Genomic DNA, 23,997 nt, shown 5'->3' with positions numbered 1-23,997 from the left:
GGGAAATGGGGAAGGTTTATGGTGTAAATAGGAATTGTTTTCCCATTCAAAGACAGTAACATAATCAGACTATTGCAAACGAGTTTTACATACAGGCACGATTAAAGTGATTCTTAAAATTTACTTTGCACAAATAATATATTTAAACTATGCGATGGGCGTAGAATAGGATTTTTTCTCTTTTATTAATATCAATGTAGAATTGATGTACCGTCTTTACATTTGTAAAGGTTACTGTGTTTGACGACTCACCATTACTGAACGCTTCTGAGGGAAGCAGAATAGGACAAGTTATGAACATTGCAGTGAAAGATGAACATAACAACAAAGTGAGCACAACTTTAAATATGAAGATTCGAAATCACGCAGAAACACACTTTGCGGAATATAAGCCGTTCATTGACCCGGAAGATCCCGACAAAATGATGTATTTTAAATTGTACATTGAGGAGGACTCGACTGCCATGATTTTATATTTGAAATTAGAAGACAGTGTGATGGAAAGTATTCGTGCTTCTGAATTATACACGTTTTACGCAAAATCCGGGACACAACCCTCGTCTGTAGATTATGATTTTAAAACCGTTATCAAAGCATCTAGTTATGAAACATTTGGATTCAAGGTTTTCATCAGAGAAGATGCACTTAAGAAAGGGGATATATTTGTTGCACTTAAACCGATGGAAGGTATATACATAATACCCGTATTAAAGGCTCGTAGAAAAAAAATCAATATATTGCAATACGATACAACAATACCACTCATACATATTCCAAATTTTGTTACGCTGTACACGAGTTTGAAGGGATAACCTCGCATCATAAACATTAAAATCAAATATATAGCAAGATCTTAATCCAAAATTTAAGTAGCTGTCTTTGTAAGAATCATGCAAAATCTGAAAAATGTGATACACCCCAAAAAAGCCTACATATTTTTATTTTATAATTAAGTTGTTTTATGAGTCTATACTATGAAATGTGTAATTATTCATTCAAATCTGCCTGCTCTAAGGAGATGATCAACATTTAAAATACAATAGATTCTATTGTATTTGAATTTCATTTACAGAGTTATCTCCCTTAATTTTGAAGTGTATAGTGCATTCTATATAATTTTTATCGCCTACGAACACGGGTTATATATTAAAAATTGAAAGATAAATTCTGTTTACTATGGCAATTCAAACAAAATATCAAAAAAAAAAATGTATGTAGGTTTTTCACCCATGAATCACATCTTGCATGATTCATATCTGGACTGCTATTTAATTTTATAAAAAAAGTGCTCAAAAACTATCAAAATAGGAAGCCAAATCTACCAACGATAGGTTCTAGAATATGCATTCAATCCTACCGGTGCACTTGGACCATGTTCCCAGTTTTTAGTGGAGTCCGAGTTGCTCATTTGCTTTTGTTACTTTGTATGTATGATTTTAGTTACTTTGTGTTCTTTGTTGTATGTCTGTTTTGAGTTATGAATGGATTTGAAATCTGGAGGCTGGAAGCAGTCGCATTGTAGTGAAAGTAATTGCTAAATGTAAATGTATATGAAACATTCTTTTAAATGTACACATACAATATACATCAATTGATGTATTTATTTTTACAATTTGGAACATGCATTATATTTGTAGGTATTGGAAATGACACGATAAAGTCATTTACACGAGTTCGAAGAAGTGCTGAATTAACGAACGAAACAACTTCTTCAGAGGGCGCCAATGCCACGGATCTTTCTACTGTTAATATCAGCATGGTAGTCGCTGCAACAGGGTGTAGAGTATATGATGCCGAATCGCAGATTTGGAGACCAAACGGATGTTCAGTTAGTATAAAACTTTTACAGTAAAGCTTGTCTAATACGAACTATTTGACGTTAAAAACTGGTTTGGTTTTGTTTGTTTAGGTTCTAAATACATTCAAGTTGATAGAATAAAACGGATTCGTTACGACAGGTGTTCGGATTGTTCACAACTCGTTTAGACGAGTCTTTTTAGTATACCGATAGTAACAGTGGTTAATCATCCCATGCAATAACGGGATATTCCTGAGAAAACAGCATTATATACCAACAAACAAACAAAACAAAAAAAAAAAAAAAAACAAGTGATATAAAAATGAACAAAAAGTTGCTACAAAGACTAATGAACAAAACGTTGCAAATACTGAATATTAAGTAGCACTCCATATAAGAATCAAGCAAAATGTAATACATGGTTGGAAAGCCTACATATTTTTATTGTTGATATCTTGTTTAAAATGCTTTAGTAAATTGAAATTAACATGTGGTTTTTCATATAACCCGTGCTCATAAGAGATAAAAATTGTATAGAATGCACTGTAGAATTCGAAGGTAAGGGAGATAACTCTGTAAGTGACACTCAAATATAATAGAATCTATTGGACTTCTCATGTTGATTATCACCTAAGAGCAGGCAGATTTGAACGAATAATTATGCATTTCATAGTATAGACCCATAAAACAACTTAATTACAAAAAATAAAAATATGTAGCCTTTTTTTGGGTGTATCACATTTTTCAGATTTTGCATGATTCTTATAAAGACAGCTACTTAACATGTCATTTAGAACTGTTTGGTCACTAATATACGCTTTTAAATGATACAAGAACCATCAATTTATTTCGTAAAGTTGGTCATAGGTATATGTTCTGCGCGCAAATGGCAAGAAATAGGTATAAATGCTTCCCGCCAATGGCAAGAATGATATTATATATAGATTGATGCACACATAAACGCATATAACATTGCATAGCATTGTTTATTGCTAGTGAGTTTGTGATATAAACGTATAACTTATTGTTTTGCCTCGTAAGTACGACTTTTATCCCTTGATAAGACGATTTAGGGCGACACATTGTCCAACGTATAACTATGTGATCTTTAAAAAGTATTGTTAATGTAACTACGGTTTATCTGTGTAATACTATGATGTATATGTCGATGAAAATTATTGGTCTTGTAATTTCAGGTGCTTTCTTTTTCAACCCTTAATGAAACTGCATGTAGATGTCCACCAGCGGCAGGGGCGATATTTTCTTTATCGTTCGCTGCACCGAACATGATAGATTTCAGTGGTGTATGGTCTAAGTTTGATCCTGAAAATGCAGCAGTGTACGGAACCATGATCGGAATACTCGTGTTGTATTTTATCTTTGTAGTTGTACTTCGTCGATATGACAAGAAAGACACATTTAGAGTATGTTCACATTGATAATGAGTAATAACTGCGCATTTCACGACCATCGAAACAGGATGCTTTGGGTGCAAAAATTAAATCCATAAAAACTAGTGCAGACAGCACCATGAGTGCCCAAAATTGTTTCTCTTAAAAAAAAGTTCTAACATCTGGGAAGGGGGTACCAGACCACAGGCCGTACATTGTTTGCTAAATCTGTTCTTAGTGTTTCTAAAAAAATTGTAGTTCATTTAACAACCGTTATCTTAATCGGACTATAATCAATGATAGTATATAAATTAGTGATATATTAGGCAATTGAAATTATCAATAAGCAAAAAAGAACTCTCAACAATATTTTTTTCCAGAGCATCCCAACATTTATGTGCGACAACCAACAATCAGATGGTTATTACTACATGATAGCTGTGCACACTGGTCTGAGACCGGGAGCAGGAACTAAATCAAATGTATGCTTTGTCGTTTCCGGTGAAACTGGCGACAGTGGTGTAAGATTGCTCAGCGATGGACAGAGAAGGGTACGACACATTCAATAGTAAATTTATAATGGATAAGAAGTAAAAAAAGCACCACATGTGTTTTGACCAATGTTAATTCCATAGAAACGTACAGACAAAATACAAGGCTGATACAATTCGTTGTGACCTTATCAAATCTTCACTGATTTATTGATTTTTTTTTACCAGAATTTATTTATTTATTTTGTGGCGTCGGTTTGTTCACTCGTCTAGTCAATTATCTACCCTGGGCACCTCATTTTCGTGTTCTATATTTTTTCTAAATTTCAACAATTCTTGGTACGTAGCGCACTGTTTGAAGTTTTGTTTGTGTTTTTAAAGGTAAATCAAAATCAACATAGCGCTTACCTATCTTTCAAGTTTGTTTTTGCTGTTATTGTTTTTTCTAATACATGTAGTATGATTTGTTTTTTTATGTTAATTTTATTACCAAAATTACTATTATGAATTTTTCAGGGTTTCGAAACCAATACCGTTACATTTTACATAATGTCATCACATGTACTGTTAGGAGACCTGTCCTACGTACGAATCTGGCATGATAATAGTGGAGAAGGCAACGACGCCTCCTGGTACTTACACAAGATTGTAGTTACAGACTTACAGACAGATCAAAAGTATGCTATTTTAATTGCAAGGAAGAAACAAGACGTTTTGAAATACTTGTCGCATCAAACATGTCAAAACAGTCATGAAATAACACATAATTCAGTTTGTGTATTTATTCCTGCCAACATTACCTCATAAAGTACGTCGTATATAATTCAAATAAAACTAATAATTATGATTTGACTAGTTTTGAAAACCTTTTGACGTATTTGAATTCTCCCACTGCTGACGCTTGTGTATTTTAATTTTGCCGGCATTACAAATATACCATAATGCAGCGAAACAATATTTTGTTATTAACCCATTTTCTTTCCAGCTTTGTGTTCCACTGCGATAAATGGCTAGCATTAGACATGGACGATGGATTGATCGATAGAACGTTAGCCGTACTTTCAAACAAGGACTGTGAGTTTGAAACTGCGTTCTCACAACAGTCTCGATCGAATGTTACAGAAAACCACTTGTGGCTGTCCCTCGCAATCAGACCCCAAAAGAACTCCTTTACCCGTGTTCAGAGGCTATCGTGTATATTAATGTTACTATTTTTGACAATGATCACTAATGCAATGTTCTATAAGTCACAGGAAAATGACGAAGTTGCTGCTGACACTGTTCAATTTGGAACTATGAGACTCTCTTTAAAGACCGTCTGGGTTTCATTCATTGGTTGCATCATTACAGTGCCGCCATTAATTGTTGTCACCAATCTTTTCCGAAACGCAACTGGAAATGCTGTTACTAAAAAAGTACAAAAAGACTCTGACAAATTTGATAACCTGGATGACAACAATGTTAATTTAGTGATTACGTATAGAAAAAAATTTCCACATTGGGTGACATACATTGCATGGATAATCGTTGCATTAGCTGTCATGACGTCATCGTTTTTCCTTTTGCTATACAGCATGCAGTGGGGGAAAGCTAAATCTGAAGAATGGATAACTTCGTTTGTCTTATCGTTTTTGGAATCAATTTTCCTTGTAGACCCATTCAAGGTAAAACAAAAATTATATTAATTCCGAATTCAACTTAAGAATGACCATTTGATTTAGGGTTGAAGTATCAATTTTTTTCGAATCAAAATTCGATATTTTAAGTCAAACTACACAATTAAATGGTCGTACCAACATTAGTTATTACAGCCCTTATTAGGTACTTTGCAAAGTGATTGATTGTCATATTATCAAATGAAGAGCGGCTTTCAGAATTCTTTGACGGATATTTGTCGAGTGTTTCAAGCCTTCTTTAATACAATAAGTACATATGCCTAAAAATAAAAACACAGAATATCGGATGGTTTCCATGCTTTTTTGTCATTTTTACATGTAATGTATTACATACTTGTATCATTGAATGCATTGTTTTTTCAGGACCAAAATGCATATAGAAAAAGTACTTGTGATTTTAAAGAAAAGTTGCATTTATGGGATAACCATTGGTATCTGAATATTGTGTTCTTCAGGTTATTTTCTTAGCAATATTGGTAGCATTCATAATGAGAAAACCTATTGAAGAAGAAAAGATGACTATCAACCTTGACTCGGTAAAAAAGCAGGCTAAAGCGTACACACCAAAATTAGATAACCAGTTCATGGGTACGTCATTTTGTTTGTATACCAATTGTCATTGCATATAAATGCATCTTAAAATTTCTCAACTTGTTTTTCCTCCTTGTCTGGTCAATGAATCTGGTTTGTTTTATTTTTGTGTTTTTGTGTTTTACAATTACTACAACTTGTGTTGCCCTTGTTTTTCTATCTGTACCTTGCCAGGCTATTGTGCTTTTCTTATGTTAAGAATAACATATATATTTAATGCAGCATCTACATTACTTCTACAATTGTTTATAGTAAGAACAACAATGTCGTGTGAATAAGTGTGAAGGAAATGTTTACTTGTTTAAATTAGAATGCTTGTCATGCTTAACATGTTGCATGATTTACTAATTTTGTTTCTTTTTAAATTTAAAATTTTCGTTCTTTCATTCTTAAGTTTAATTGTCAAAACTATGTTCTCTTTGGTTAATGTATTCAATTTGATTAATACTAACCAAGCAGGATTTCATTTATTGTTTATTTATAGTTTTGAAATTGGTTTCAATTAACATAGTACAAGAAACCTCAACAATTTGTTTGCGACAAAAAGCTATCGTTTTATATCAAAATTATATTCGTTTTTTATTCTTTTCTCACTAAAGCATTCAGAATGCAGGTAATGGCAAAAGAGGGACCACCATCCAAAGAAGCGGTTGCACGCGAAAGGAAAATGCAAATGAAGATGAAAGAGGCTAAAAGGGCGTTCACTCTACTCCTACTTCATATTTTCTTTGCGGCCAATTTATTCTGTATCAGCTACATCAACAGAGACCAGCGAGGGTATACGTATAAGAACCATATCGATAAAATGTTGTTTGAATCCAGTAAATATCAATACGGTTTTAACAAGGTTTGTCAAAAAGTGTATTTAGAGTTATGAAATTCCATATGTGTCATTTATCACGTCAGAAAAGTCATTTTCTCTGCCAGGTGACGAATTATACTATGTAGTGAATTATTATGTATAGGTTCTGCAAGCATACATACGAAGTATAGTATGTAATTTCAACACACACTAGATGTTAATCTTGTCAGTAAGAACTTGATATGCTAGTTCATACTTAGGTTGTGCATCGAATCCAACGTCTGTGCATTATATATAATACACAAAAGTCAGCTTTCTTAATCGTCAGAATGTTGTCAGTTTAGTCTTCATGCTAAAAATTTTGTATAATGTCTTCACAAAACTTACTTCAGATATCATCCTATGAAGGGCTGTTTAATTGGACTGAGGAAACACTCGTACCACTCTATTATCCAACTTCTGACTACAATGGACAATCCATCAGCATTCAGGAGAAATTCTATATTGGTGATCTTGCTAATCTGCGTCTTGGTCTTGTAAGAATGAGACAGATCCGAGTGAAAAAGGGTAGGACTACCCACCCCCCAAAACAAACAAAACAAAAACAAAACCAAAAAAAAAAAAAAAAACAAACAACAAAGCAACACAAAAAAACCCAACAAAACAACAAACAAACAAACATAAAAAACAAAACAATAGGAAAACAACCCTCCCCCCCCCAAAAAAAAAAAAAACAAAACAAAACAAACAAACAAACAAACAAACAAAGTAAAACACTTTTTGAAACGGGCATGATCTTTTCCCTTCATAAAACATGATCTTCTCTATTATGCTAGCAGTTGCTGTTTTAAGTCGAAAAAACATTTTTTTGGCATCAGTTTTCGTTTCATACAATGACGTCAAAACAAGTTTATGATATATGATTATGTATAAAATCCTTATTTTATAGTTTTTAAATTTAAAATGGTTTAAAAAAATACATGTGTTCAAGAAGCTGTAATTTTCTCGAAAGAACCTTTTATAGATTTATATTCGACGTCAGCAAGATCGCAAAATGCATGGAATCTGTTGATGCCAAATCATTTTTTTATTAATCAAATGTATTTATTCGCGTCATATCTACTGGTGTTAATCAAACAAACAAAGAAACAAAACTGAAAAAAAATATCGATCGTTAGTGAAATCACCTATATTTTTTTCAGGTCTAATGAATATACAAGCCCAACCTTAAGGAATTCAACTAACATGGTTTTATAACATTGCATTATTTACAATTGATTATTATATTGCTACAGATGCAACGATACGTGGTTAGAAGGAAAGTTAGGATTTTAGTGGAATCAATAATGCCCAAAAATTAAATTTTCAACAAAAGCAATGGGTATTTTTCCCATAAGGGTTTATTTTTTCCATTGCAATATCGTATAAGATATTCACATCGTATCAAATTGAAAATGTTATTGAATAAACATATTCAAAGCGTAATGATATCTTTTTTTTTTTCAACAGATACATGTTTTACAAAACAGTTAGTGCCAGGACATTTCTGTTCAAGAAAATACGATAGCGATACTGAAGAAAAAAGCAGTTTATGCAAAGATTGTCAAACACCTTTAACTACCAAGGCGTGGAAATATATTGACGCAAAAGACATATGGGGAATACCAATAATTGGGGAATACAATACATATGGTGGTGGCGGATATATACAGACATTTTCAAATAATAAAGCAAACACGATTAAAATTATTGATGAACTTAAATCTAACAAATGGCTAGATCGATTGACAAGGGCCGTTTTTGTCGAGTTTGCTTTGTATAATGCTAATATCAATGTGATATGTTATTCGATATTTCTTGCTGAGTTCCCGGAAATAGGTGGCGCCTTAACATGGGTCGATACCCAATGCTTTCGGCCATCGATGATAAGTAGTGCTACCGGGGCACTTAGTCTGCTATTAGGCATCTTATTTCTTCTCCTAGTAATCGTAAGAACTGTTAACGTCATCAAATGCGTTATAAAACAGAAAACAAAGTTTTTTTTTAATTTTTGGAATATTTTAGATCTCATTCTCATCCTGCTAAGTTTCATCGGGGTCGGAATGTGGGTCATGCGATTCATTTATACAAGAAAAGCATTAAATTTGTACTATAACAACAAAAACTCGTTTATTAACTTCCAACATATAGTTGTTTGGGATTACGCCTATAATGTTGTTATTGCATGCCTTGTTTTCATCGCTACACTGAGAGTGTCAAGTGCTTTAGGGTATAACAAAAGAATAACTGAAATCGCATATGTTCTGAAATACGGATCTGGCGAGATAGTGGGCTTTGGATTTCAGTTTTTACTCATTTTCTGTGCATTTGTTATATTTGCCTACCTAATGTTTGGTTTAGCTCTTTACGAGTACCGCAATTTATTTGTGTCACTTGGGAGCCTGTTGAACACTATAATAGGAAGAAATACACTTGGAAGAATGAAAGTTGCTGTTCCAATTTTTGCAGAACTTTACTTCTTTGTATATGTATTTTTTGTTGTTTTTACATTACTGACAATGTTTGCTGCTATCTTAAACAACACTATCGTACGTGTAAGAGGAATGACAAAGAAGGAATCAGCTGTTGGCATTACTGATGTTATATTCGGAACATGCAAAGATATGCTTGGACTGTTTGGAGTACACGTGAAAAACAAAAAGAGGAAAAGGAAAACTGGTACGTCGACGAAGCACTCCGACTCATTTTTGGCTGATTTTTAGACACGCTTTTTCACTGTGTTTTATTTCACCCATGCACACAATAGCTTTTTGCTATAACACAAACACGAGCATTTGCATATTAAGTTAACCACATTTTATATTGTGTTTTATATGTAATATCGAAATAAATGGTCTTATCAAATCAGTTTTCCACATGGGTAATAACATGTATCTAAATAAAAGGCCGTTTATTATAGTAGAATTTGCTTATTAGCAATTAGCAATAAATGATATTGAAAATCAATTTAGCCTATGCTTTGCTTTAAAGGCATACAAATCTGTTAAAATTCATAAGCGTCAACAAACATACAATTATGAATTTAACAGCTATACTTACCGTCCAGTCAGTTGGTTTTTGTAGGGTTTTACATCTATTTTACATCATAAACGCGGAGTCTATAGCTTATATGACAATGCGTCATTTAATTTATAAATTCACTTAAGAAGCATTTCAAACGGATAGTTGATGGTGTTAAATGATATGTATTGATTGTTTACGTTTTCTGATTGGCTTTCAAACTACTATAGGCTTTTAAAGTCATGTCAGTGATTCCAGTATCCTAAGATAAAGTCTTTTTTTTTCGTTTACGGTTACGCGCTATATTGATCGATTACGGTCATGCGGAAATAAATAGCATATAGTTTTTTTTTCACAAACAAGAGGAAAGCACCTTGAAATTAGCCTACGGCTTGGGAAATTGCCATTTCTCGGGTTGTTAAATCATGATAGTGATTGATATAAAGATCATTAATTGTAAAATTAAATCCATTTTAATTTTTTTCTATTGTATATTAACAAACTTTCCTTTAGAAAATTGTTAATTTGATATTTCCGCCAGAGCTAGAAATAAAGGAGACTGCAGAAACATCTCGTTCTGCATCTTTATTTTTAGACCTACATCTTGAATTCGACCTCAGTGGCCATCTCAATACTAAGACTTATGATGAAAGAGACGATTGAAGTATTAACATTATGCAAGTTCCTTACTTTTGCAGCAATAAACTCTTAATCTCCAGTATATGATGTTTATATTTCACAATCGATTCGCTACGCTTGGACTGATTTTCTTGAATGCCATGAATATCTGCGCAACAGAATGTTGAATCAGGGCTATGGTGAAATGCGTCTCTTGAGGTTAATACCAAATTCTTTTTCAGATATCAGTCCTTGGTTGCAAAATACTCAGTTTCGTCTAAACAATGAGTAATGATTATTGTAATATTTTAAATAGCGAAAAAATTTTAAAATATTTTACTCGGCTCATATTGCATTAAGAAATATACCAGAACATTAGTTTATTATTTTACACATGTTAAAAGTTTGATTTTGTCTTCATCTCATGCATAAGCAAAAAAAAAAAAAAAAAAAAAAAACTCATTGGACGTATGACGTTTTACGTTTTTACAATGATGTAGGTTTTATAGACATGACAGAGGTAAGATATACTAAATTCTAAAATGTGGTAATACTTTGGGACATGTACTAAGGACTTTAGTTTTTACCAGTGATGTTACGATTATAATAAATATTTAGTTGACTTTTGTTTTATATACAAAAAAAAAATACTAAAAACTTGGAGCATGGACCAGGTGCACCGGTAGGGTAAGCGTCACTGAAATATTTCTACTCAAAACAAAAACAGAATATAGCGAGGGCAGGTAACTGAATCTTAAGCTGAATTCGTGCATTCCCTTTAAAGAACATGCGATTGACTTTCCCATTTATTTCCATATACCGTACTAGATGTTACCAATAATAACATATGGGATATTGACAGCTCATTCGTTTCCGATACCGTTGAGCTCCTGGCAACTGGCTAATTTAGTACCATTACCCTTATCATATATTGTAGAACATCGAAATGAATTCTGTATCATAGGCATATTGTTATGCAAAAAAACTCACTTTTAACCATACAGATAGTTTTAAATTAAATAAGATTGCTCGTTAACACAAACTGTGTCAAGTTGTCTTGTCACTAAGGCCTAATACCTGCTATAAATATGTAAATTACATATACATATATCTTTATAGTGCAGCGATATCATTAACAGTCTGGTTTTCTCATTTCCTGTTCATATAATTTGAAACATGAAAGTGTTACCCATTCCTGAGGCTCATCCTCATCACATTGTATATACGAAATATCTCACTTTCCGGAAACTTGCAACACAACTGGACAACTAAATTTGATTTCATGGGAAATCGAACTAACGCATTGCTAGTATATAACTGTTAAAAAGATTTAGCAAGTCAATTCGTTCACAATTTATCGTCTTGAAGCAATGGAGGTAGATTGATTTGGCTGAATGATTGATAGTACGAACATGGGCATGGTGAATTTGTCAAAGAGACAACAACACTGCCAGCATGATAATGTCAGCACAAGACCACGAATGGGTCTCCATGTATATCGTGTGGTATGAAAACAATATATCGATAGGGTGAAATGAATTTGTTTATAGATTTGGCTGTAGAAGTATCTCATATAAATAAGCTGGTTATTAAGAGACCAATAATCTTTGTCATAACATCAGTTCTTAGATCCGTTATTTCACCAAATCATTTTCTTCTATTTTCTCCTTTGTTAAAAAGAAGTCTTTTAGATTGGCATTTTGATTGTCGTGTATACTATGCAAACTAGTTTCAGATTTACGATGCAGATGTGTTAATTACCTTTCATTATATAATGAGGAAAACAAAAAAATGTTCTTGAATGATGAAGATATACCATTTCGATAAGTTAAAATTAAGACCATTATAGTTAAATACTCATATTTATAGAGCAAGCTACAAAATTTGGCACCCGTGAAAAGTACCCGCTACATATATAGTTCTTTAACCGATCGGTGCAACGATTTTACGGATCGATGATTGTTGACTGATTGATCGCTGACGGATCAATGACCGATAACCGGTGACTGATCTGATCGCAGTGTTATTATGTTAAATGACGTAAGATATGTTTGAAATGAAAGAAATTTAAAAAAAAGTATAAATTAATGTTTAAATCTATTACATTATGTAAATATGGGTAAAATTGACAACGAAAACAATAAAAACGGCAAAATACAGTGGTCACGTATTGCGATCACCGGTTTAATGGATCGGTTTGACGGATCGATGACTGACCGGAAACTGTTTGGTGACCGATGACCGATCGCAATTTTTGTTGCACAGATCGGTTCACGTACTGTATACTGTGCCTTCAAGACTAATTACAACACACTGTTATATCTTTATACAAAAACAGTGGCAATATTTTACATTCACATTTAATTATCTAAAATCGTGCGTTTAAATATCTTTTTTAAAATCCGTGTTATTGTGGTAAATTATGATTGTTAGCATTGCCACTTATATTATACCAAAAGTTATATATTATAACTTTTACCAAATCACTTAAAACATCTTTCTTCGTTTAAAGGCTACAAAATTTGAAATGTAACATTGCACTAAACTAATCTTAAAACTTTAAATCATTAACAATCCATACATACTAAACAATGTTGATCAATAACATCGCAACTAGAACGCGTTGAAATATATGTAAGTCACTTTATTTATATATCTTTGGCAACCTTTCCAAGTAATTTTTACTCTAGATATAAGATGTTATGATATTCAGAATTATGACTTCGAAAGTGATCAAATCAAGCGTAAGACGGTTCAAGCAGTAATGTTTTTAAAGGTTATTTCTTCAGGAAAAATGTATATAGCTTTTTTTATACATTGTAATTGCATTTGATAAGATTCATAATTTGTTATTAGGTATGAGCAATTGAATCAAAAGAAATTTAATGGTATGTACATACGAAAATCTAATGCCAAAATAATATTTTGTTATGAAATTTATATGTATTGCAGAATTACTTGATGATTGTTTGATTAATTTTTCTGTGACTGCCGTGAAGCACAATCTTTTTTTTACATCCTTTATGCATTTATTGTTTGAGATTTTCAAGTAGATGTGGTGTTTGGTGTAGACGTAACGTTAACATGCAACTGCTATAAAGATAGGTTGATAATTTGTAAGAGTGAATAACAAAAATATTATCACGAGTACCACAAAATGCTTAGGTAAAACGAATGTGCAGAACTTGTTCCGCGCACGAGGTAAAGACTCGAGCGTTCTTTGCACAATTAATCATATTCTTTACTTTATAATTCATCATGTTTACAACACGAATTTTAAATTTTGAAGTTTGCGGATTGATATAAAAATGTGACATTTTGCGGAAGAAAGTCCGTGGATGGAATTACCGAATTTATTTTAATCTGTGAATTGTCGAATTTTCTACACTGGGAAAATTCGATTAAACACTGATATCTATATAAAATTTTATAACGTTACTTTTGTGAAAATAAATTATAGAAGTACATTTTGTAGATTCAAAATTGATTTACTAGAAATTCGATACTACTGAATACATTAAGCTAAGTTTCAAACAATTGGTCGTTAAAGATGATACAAAAATCTGCAAAAAAATAAATTAAAAGTAAAATGAATAGCTTTTTCAACAAATGTAGTTGCTGTAACGCGTATCAGTTGATTTTAATAATAGAAAAGTTATCGATGTATTCGTTTCGAAAAGTATCACAAAGATAGAGACCTAAAAGTACCGCAGTTATCCTAAAGTGATCGGAAGAAAATTTATCTTTAAGCCTTTTGAAGTCTGTGTTTAATTCTAGATGAATGTAATCCGAATATCATATTTCTTTTTTATCCTGCTTAACCTATGCTTAATTTTAGTATTTTCGTCAATTCTCTTGTTTAAAGACTGTAAATTTCTTGCATGCAGAACGCTAAATTGACATATTTACAAATGGTTGCGATTCAAGTTTTAATACAGAAACTACTTTTTTACACATACAATGTATTCGAATACAATTCAGAAATTTATCATAGAAATCATTTAGGCGTTTGAATAGCTATACATGATGTATTTGAAATATATTTTTTTCAGGATCACGCATGCAATCCAATTGAATGCGTAACATTCCCATTCTTTACTAATTGCAACTGATAATTTTAAATGCCACTAATGAATCTCCGGAACCACGAACTCAGAAAATTATCACCTTTTCACTAAGTTTTAGAATGAATTGAATAAATAATACAAACTAATAACTGGAATAAAACGTAGACTCACTACAGTTTATTTGATTGAAATGTAGTAAAGACAAAGCATGACATATAAGAAAAGATATAAACACCCGAAGAAAAAGAAGAAGTATAAAAATATTATCCAAAGAAACTGTTATTTAAACTCCTTATCATTTTATGCTTTTGGATTCGGTAGGCTCATCGTATACAGCTAAATATTGTTCCGGATCTGTGAACACTCCCAATGTTGTCAGTTTGATGAGGGAGACACTAACTGAAGCACTAGACGACAATTCAACGGTAATGTTTTAAAACAGTTTCATACATTTATAGGTTTCAGATGTTTGTGCGTATCAACATAAAAAAATGACAAAAATAAGTAATCCTCAAATTTGAAGTATTTGTAAAACAATTTTTTGCACTGTCATCACCTAAGCATACCAGTTATTGGCCATCAATGGATATGTCGGCCTTAAGGCATGTCGTCTCAGTATAAAAATCATACTAATTGTTTCAGTTTCAAACGCAAAACAGTTACATGAACGCCTACATTTTACAAACATCTGGGTTTTGCGTTTTTCAATTGCACTTTCTGGTGCTTAAAAATGGGATCATGGGAGCTCAGTTTTTCGTGAAATGTGGTATGAATTTAAGTTTCGTCGGGGGCATTTCAGGTTTCACCTGTCTCACATTTTTTATTTTTCAATAAAATATTCAAACATTTTGCAGATAGACCATCATTTTATAATAACCTTTTTTTCATGAAAACCTTCCTTATGACAAAAGAACATTCTTTGCAACTTATGTGTATATCTTTCTCCGGAAACAGAGATACATTATATATATTATATACTGTAGCCAGTCACGATAGTCTTCTAGATTTATATTTTATGCACATTTCAGCATCTATTTTTTTTTTGGCATTCTACATTTAATGTACCTCGCTCATAGTGTATATTTGATATATTTTTTTGTATTATCTACACATACTCATTTTATTATTGTACAATTTACCAAAAAGTACAAAAAAAAATAAATGAATACATTTTAAAAAAATATCTAGATTTTTTAAGAAAAACAAAATGTATTTTGTCGATAGTAATACCTACGTACACTGCCGCCAGTGAGTTAATCAGACTTTACAATAGGAGAGTTTACTTCAATATTCCTCAAAGGTACAAGAAAAAAAATCACGAAAAGTACAGAAGTCACCTCCCGTTTCCAGATGTTCTTTTTTGATAAACAAAATGCCAATTAAAACTGCAAATCAATAATCAGCATGGCCTAATGAACATAGTTACATGTATACATTTTCATTGAAATCGGAAAATGTTTTAAAAATGGCGATATCTTTTGGCATCAAAATCTATATCTTTGAGTTGTTAACCGCTTGGCGGCCATTTTGATAATTAAATGGAGACAATATCAAAAATGGAATTGAACACAATGTTGAAATCAAGCTGCATATCCTTTATCTGGACAGCCTAAATATCCTAGAGATCAATTTTCACTGAAATCCGACATTTTGATTTTCTTTTTTTACCGCGTTGGCGTCAATTTTGAAAATGATTTTTCATTAAAATCAAACAATATAGAAATTTTACCGATTTTAGGGGCTATTTTGACAAAAAAAATGCCTGTGATGTCAGCATGTCGACCAGAGTTATCTCAGTAACTTCCATGCAATTAAATAAGTTTTACATTTTCTATTCATTTTACTGACTTTTGTTTGGCGGCCATTTAAAAATTGGTAGACAATTTGAGATTCCGGAATTTGATTGCACATCTGCTGCAAATGCTTCATTTTTGAGCCAAGTTTAGTATGAATCGAATAAACGGCCTCCGAGTAATCACCCGGATATCTTCCACGTTCAGAAGAAGAAGTATTACTAGAATTGCCATTGCAAGCACTAGCAAATGTCTCCCCGGCAACAGGTTAAATTCCCAATTTTTAACTTGTATTATTATGCCTCATGTTGTGAAGATAATGCAATGTCCTAGATTGTGACATCAGGTAGCCATTTTGAAAATTGTGGCATTTTGGCAAAAGTTTTGGTTGAATTCCGAGTTTTGACCAAGACGCATAATACTGCAAAGTTTTCTTAAAATTGTCCAATAATAATAATAAAAAAAAACTTATGACCATGAGGGAAAAAAACATGGTATCCTTTTTTTTCAGTTGCCATGGCAGCAGACAACATATCGATTCCTTTTTTGATTAATATTATTAGGGTCATTAAATTCTACCGCCATACCAAATTTATAGTTTGTAGCCATCTAGGTTTCCGAGATATTGCAATGTCCTAGGTTATGATATTTTCGCGTTTCCATGGAAACGGTAGCCATTATTTAAAAAGTCATTTTTTCTACATAAATAAAAAACACCTGAAAAATCACAAAAAACTGCGAATTTTTTCGTTTTATTTTTTTTTATTTATTTTTTTTTGCTACCATGACATCACAAAAAATATCGATTCACCTTCTTTACACAATATTGTAGAGCTAATCAAAGTCTACCACCACAACAATTTCCTTGCCACCTAGGTTTCTGAGATATCACAATGTCCTACATTATGAGCAATCCCCCATTTGATACATCGCATCTACCTAAAAACTTGAGATAAAAGATACTACAGACACTGTGAAGTCAGTCTCATATCTTGACCTACACTTAGAAATCGATGGTGAAGGAAAACTATTGACCAAACTTTACGACAAACGTGATGACTTTTCATTCAGAATTGTCAACTTTCCTTTCATCTGTGGCAACATCCCTTCGGCTCATGCATATGGAGTGTTCATATCACAACTCATACGTTATGCCAGAGCTTGCCGAAACTACGCAGACTTTTTGTATCGCGCTAGAACTCTAACAAATAGGCTTCTGGAACAGGGTAATGTTGCTACAAGATTGAAGTCATCACTACAGAAGTTTTATGGTCGTCATCATAAACTCGTGGATCATTATGGTGTATCCATCAGTACCATGAAAACTGATTTATTCAACGGGTCATAGTTTTCCTTTCCTCGTTTGTCTGCCCCGGACTTGCCTTTTTATGAGCAACTCGGCGGGTGTTTCTATAAAAGCAGAGGACGCTTACCCTACCGGTGCACCTGGTCCATGTTCCCAGTTTTTAGTGGAGTCCGAGTTGCTCATTTACTTTTGTTACTTTGTATGTATGATTTTAGTTACTTTATGTTCTTTGTTGTGTATGTCTGTTTTCCATGTCTGGTCTTTGTCCCTGGATTACATTCTTTTGATTACCGCTATAACCTTGGTTCCCTTGATTACTCTTTCAAGAAAAAAATATAGCACATTTATAGGGTAGGGCCAAGCTTTTGAGGAACGTTCGTTCCTATCGTTTCGAGAAAACGCGCGGTCAAGTTCACTATTAAAAAAAACACAAACAATAGGTCCCCAAAACTTCGTGTTTGGGGACCTAATAAGTAACATGGCAAAACAATAAGTAGCTTCGTCGACGGCTACTTAATAAATAGATACAATATAAAGGAAGTCATGGCTTTATTTTTGAAATTGGGCGACCAGTGCGGATCCAGGATTTGAGTTTAGGTGGCGTTGATTAAGTTAAGTGCCGTGCAAAGCAAGGCAAAAAATATTATTGGGTGAAACTTGTGGTGAAATGTTTTTCTTACCGATTTAAAAAGGGGGCGTATGAACGGTACACCAGTCCTCGGATCCGCACCTGGCGACAGTAAATTTTTCACTACCCTATACTGAATCGAAATTCCGACGACATTATCATGAATTTGCACCAAACAGTGGGAAAACTGAACTGAATAAACTATTTTGTTTGCTACAAGAGTAGAAAGATAATATGTTTAAATGAATCTCCAAGAAGACCATATTATGAGTGTCAGTGATTTAGAAAGTGAAAGTCACCTCTCTTCATAGATTGATATATTGACTCTAATAAGATTTCTGTATGTTATTCTATCCAACTGAAAAAAGAGAAATTACCAGTGCAAGTCATTAAACCTAGAATTATTTCTTACAAGACATTAATTTCTTACCTTCACGAATTTTTTATATTCAAACTATATAAATATTGTATCGCCACATTTTAACATTATAATGCAAATACTATGAATTACAGATATTCTTTATTCTTTATCTACCCCCCCCCCCCAAAAAAAAAAAAGAAAAGAAAAAAAAAGAAAGGTTTTTTATTCATTTTTATAATCCTGAATATAATTCAAAGTATTATAAACGTAGTTTTACAAAATATGCAAAACTTAGGCATAACAAGTAAACTAAGTTCGTGTATCTTATTTCCTTTAAATGATGTTCATAACAATAATAACTTGATATGCTTAAAACACCCAGGTTTTTATTCTGATTAAATACATTATTCCTATACTACAACAAACATGATAAACATTAAAGCATTAAAATGTTGGACTTCTTTTCGATGTATACATGTCTTGTTTTCTATTTCAGTCAAAAAAAGAAGACAAAAAATCAACAAGAGACTTATTAAAAGGGAAGGTGACAAGCGAACGTCCTGACTACAATCGAGAAAACCTGTGTACTCCACGACAGATTCACATGGAAATAGATAACACAGCAACCAATAATGTAACCCCGTCGTATTTAATGCTTTAACTTTTTACAAATATGTGTACCAAACTGAACACGTGTTATTATTTCTAGATACATTTTTTTTTTTTTAATATTGTTATATATTTTCAATTTTGTCATGTATTCAATTCAATGGACTGATTTTTTTATTTACTAAATCTATGAAAACATAAAAAAAACAATTTCGTAATAGAGTTCTTTATCGATAATAATACTAACTACAAAACTATAAAACAATTTACAAGATGAACTGAAATCTTATGGCAACGCGTTTATAAAGACATTCCCCCACCCCGAAAAAAATGAATGTCATGTCATACTCTTTTATTTATGAATATAGAGACATCCAGAAGTGTTTAGTGACTTCAAATCAAATGGCATTTCATTTCTTTAAATTAAATCTAAAATTTGTCATATAACATAATTGGATGATAAAGTTTCTTCCATACAGTATTTACTTCTTGTTTTACATTACATGTTACTTATTGTATTTATCAAAGTTGGTGGATAGAGCTTTATTAACCAATTTATCTTTTTTTGTTGAGTTTGTTATGACCCTACATTTTGTCTAAGAAACGCATGCTTTGTATTGGCAAAAGTTGAATAAAACATGCACTTAACATATTAGCCTTATTTCAATTACTACGAGTCGAGTATCATGCAATTAAATTTGTGTATGTTAATTATACCAATATCTGGATGAATACAGCTCAGAGTATTCACATTTTACCAAAAAGATCTAGGAAACCCTACGTGACAAAATATGTAGATATACACAAATACGATTACATGCTAACATTGGTAGTTTACTCTAGTGACGTCATTAAACCAGTAATTCAAGCACTTCTAAAATGTTTGATCCCGTGTCCAAATGTAAAAGCAGAGGACGCTTACCCTACCGGTGCACCAGGTCCATGTTTTTAGTGGAGTCCGAGTTGCTCATTTGCTTTTGTTACTCTGTATGTATGATTTTAGTTATTTTATGTTATTTGTTGTGTATGTCTGTTTTCCATGTCTGGTCTTTGTCCCTGGATTACATTCTTTTGATTACCGCTATAACCTTGGTTTCGTTGATTACTTTTTGATTACCGCTATAACCTTGGTTCCTTTGATTACTCTTTTGCAATGTTGAGTATCTGTCAGATTTAAGTACATGTACTAGGTATATTCTGATCATCAGATTCAACCTCTCAGGTGGCGGACCGAATATGATTCTACCATTTGTGCATAACGTTTTGATTGTATTGTCTACAAAGGGTTGCAAAATATACAAACAAATAAACCTTTTATTTCCTATTTAGCATACCTTGTTACAAACGCTTGTAGATTTTATGATTAACATACTGTATATATTTAACACATGTATCATTGAAAGCTGGATACAAAATGCAAGTTCACGTTCGATATTAACTATCCATGTATAATATTTGTAGGTAGCACTGACAACAACATGAATAAAATCAGAAGTATACTTTTTTAAAAATAAAATGCGAATGTTAAATCTACAAATTATTCATGAAAACTACGACTATAATCAATAAGTCAATTCCACCAGAATAAATTCTGTGCCCATGGAACATGCGGATTATAAATAAGCTGATGACTTTTACTTGTGTACAAGCCCAACACTCACCGGTTTAAGGAGGAACACATAGGCTAAGGGATATAACTATCGACATCAGTAATACGTTGGTATAATATTTTAATTCATTTGAAACAGATATGAAATCGATCAAAATGCACAATAGATCTTTTCATTGGCAGTAAAATATCTGCACAAAGGAGATCCACAAACAACACGTGCAGATGGCAATATTTTAAAAGTGTTATACTTACAAAATTGTGATCTGAATGTCATATCATCACGAACATTAAAACAACATGTTACTCCAAGTGTTTACAGACGATGAATCAGAAACATTTAGCACTTTAAAGGAGCTTTCCAATATTAATATATACACTTTAAAAGCTTTATGTTAATAACGGTAAATGTTTTCTTTCAGTTATCGCGCAAAGAAATGTTGGACGTACATGTACAAAGCAATATGCCCAGAAACTTCAGGTACGGTGGTATAATAAAATAATTTAGTCTGAATTTCAGATAATTTTGGAAAAAAAAAATAAACCATTTCAAAGCACCTGGACCGAAGAAGTGTACCCTTAAACTCGGTCGAGGTGATAATTAAACATATGATGGTAAAACTCAGTATAGAAAATACAGATGTGTCTCTAGTGAGATTTAATTGTTAATTGATGTTGAAATTAGCTAGAAATTTTAGCAGCCAAATATTTCATCATGCCTCGGATTTTTTTTTAAATGTATGATACGTGCAAGATCGTCATAAATTTATCATTGTATAATTATAATGAGAAACCTTTGTTTCTATTTCAATATACTGGACACAAAAAGGCATCAAACAAAACTATTTCTGAATTAAAAAAAAACATCAATGTTTGTGCCATTAAAGAAAATACAGACATATATCCATTACAACGTACACAATGAAAGGAGTTCAATATTTCAATATTTATACTCGATGTTACAAGTAGACGTGGAGGGAAGGACGAATCGAACGTAAATAAATTTCTTGATCACAAGAGTTAAGACTTTAAATTAGTCTATTGGCATACACAAAAGTAAATAAGTATCAAGCAAATTTGAACTGTTTTAATCTACTGGAGTATCCTGGAATTTATGGGCCAAATTTAAGAAGATCATTTCACCGACGCCGATACTTCAAATCAACTACAAACTTAAAAGACGTGACAGTTGACAAATTTGGCCATTTTTGTAAGAATTATACATGTCCATCGTAAAGTCAGGCACGTTTGAACTTAGGAGTGTGTACATGAATATTGTGTATGTGCCAAGCTTAAAATTTAGATTGTATATTTCGATGAGATATATCCGAGTACAGAAAGATTCTTCTGTCTTGATTCTTTGACCCCAATCGATTTACCTTTTTTTCTTTTACCATTACCCGAATCAGATATCTGGACGTCTTCAATTCAGTTTATTGCATATGGATATTTATAGTGAGAATTAAAACAAATATTATCTATCGTTGTACTTATATGTTTACAACCACATGGGCCAATAATTTCGATAAATAAAAAATGGGGATGCAAACAATGCACAATTTAGATTTTTGAGTGATATTAAGGGGGAATATTCATAAGGGCTGAGGTCTTGTACGAGCTGCAATCAACCAAACCTTCTGTTCATACATGTATACGAAAATGGATTAATTACTAACACTTACAGGGTATTAGGCAATTCTTTTAAAGACGAGCCTGAGATTTCCGTGAGAAAACCAATACCAAAACCCAACTGCCTTATATTCAGTTTATAGGTAATTTATAGGTTACATTTAATTTTCGTTTCTTGTATGTTTAAAAAAAATAAAAACTTTCTACTTAAAGTAAACACTTGCATGTCTTTTTTTGTAAGAGTAATCAAGAGAACCAAGGATATAGCAGTAATCAAAGAGTAATAAAGGGAACCAAGGTTATAGCGGTAATCAAAGAGTAATCAAGGGAACCAAAGTTATAGCGGTAATCAAAGAGTAATCAAGGGAACCACGATTATAACAGTAATCAAAATAATGTAATTCAGGGACAAAGACCTGACATGGAAAACAGACATACAAAACAAATTACACAAAGTAACTAAAATCATATACACAAAATAACAAAAGCAATTCGGCAACTCGTACTCCACTGAAAACTGAGAGCATGGACCAGGTGCACCGGTAGGGTAATCGTTTAAAACATCTTAAAGGCAGCGACAATATCTTCTAAATAATAGATAGTAATTTCACTTAATTTCACTACATGTACATGTACGTGCTAGCAAATTTTGAATGAAAGGTACAGGAAGGAAACTCTTTTTAGTGCACATAACTACATCGTACCAAGATAAACTCGTTCCAATTATGTTTTTTCTAAGATAATAGTTTTCAATGAGTTTTTATACATCATGCTGTGTACATATAATTCGAAATCAATCATTTCTAAACTTCGGATATAAAAAATGCAATATATAGTTTATAATTTATACTGGCATTATGGCTGAATACATTGCTAAAGAATTGTCCAATTTCCAACAAAAAATACCTCTATTTTACATGTTGACAAACAATATGAAAATATAAATGCCCAGCATGACAGTTTACAGCACATAATTACAACGTTACAAAGCGTTATTTTTGCCGATTTGATCTCCATTTTCAATTCGTATGGATATTGTCGTCTATTTCCGGAAACTAGGCACACAGCCAATTTAACTATTTTCTACTTTTATGAATATAAACCTAACAACTTTACATCAAATTTTGTCATTTCATTTTACAAGGCAAACAAAATAAGTGATGGACATAGTCAACATTTTATCATGACACATATTAAGGAAATAAAAAAAACGCGGTTACTAAATATAGAAAAATGTGAGATAAAAATAATGTGAATTATTTTTATTCTCTTGTGGCCTTCTTGCATTCCTTAACAAATTACATCAATTCCAAAATGACTTTCGGATGACCTTTCCAGTTTTATATGGTTTTCATACAGACAGGCTCATAAAAAAAAATGAACAAATGGGAGTTCTCAATTAAAATGGAGAAAAGTTACAGATTCAAATATTGACCAACGTTAACTGGACAGATAACACTGTTCCAACAGATTCCTGAATATACACCAAACAATAATTTGATAATTAAATAAATTATGCAACGATAATCACGAAAAAGGAGATTTACAGAAACCGACGAATGTGTGAA

At 32.3% G+C, this 23,997-nt stretch overlaps 1 protein-coding gene across 2 annotated transcripts in view; it reads left to right on the top strand.

Annotated features, from left to right (window-relative positions):
* The window catches only part of LOC148620097 (uncharacterized), a 62,974-nt gene extending 43,135 nt beyond the window's left edge, over positions 1-19,839 (top strand). The window contains exons 16-27 of one of the 2 annotated variants that reach the window (XM_088580674.1): positions 231-687; positions 1,638-1,828; positions 2,995-3,222; positions 3,570-3,740; positions 4,197-4,357; positions 4,666-5,344; positions 5,812-5,944; positions 6,547-6,794; positions 7,142-7,316; positions 8,259-9,467; positions 14,816-14,919; positions 19,079-19,839. In XM_088580674.1, coding sequence (XP_088436800.1) covers positions 231-687; positions 1,638-1,828; positions 2,995-3,222; positions 3,570-3,740; positions 4,197-4,357; positions 4,666-5,344; positions 5,812-5,944; positions 6,547-6,794; positions 7,142-7,316; positions 8,259-9,467; positions 14,816-14,919; positions 19,079-19,243 — 3,921 coding nt within the window. In that variant the 3' untranslated portion in view covers positions 19,244-19,839. The remainder of the gene's footprint in view (positions 1-230; positions 688-1,637; positions 1,829-2,994; positions 3,223-3,569; positions 3,741-4,196; positions 4,358-4,665; positions 5,345-5,811; positions 5,945-6,546; positions 6,795-7,141; positions 7,317-8,258; positions 9,468-14,815; positions 14,920-19,078) is intronic. The other variant, XM_088580676.1, reaches the window with a different exon arrangement.
* The last annotated feature ends 4,158 nt before the right edge of the window (positions 19,840-23,997 follow it).

The sequence above is a fragment of the Perna viridis genome, chromosome 4, assembly GCF_037379345.1.
Source record: "Perna viridis isolate PV_CMFRI_1.1 ecotype Kerala chromosome 4, ASM3737934v1, whole genome shotgun sequence".
Classification (NCBI taxonomy): Eukaryota; Metazoa; Mollusca; class Bivalvia; order Mytilida; family Mytilidae; genus Perna; species Perna viridis.
The sequence above is the reverse complement of the archived record's forward strand: the minus strand, read 5'-3'. Positions and strand labels throughout refer to the sequence as shown.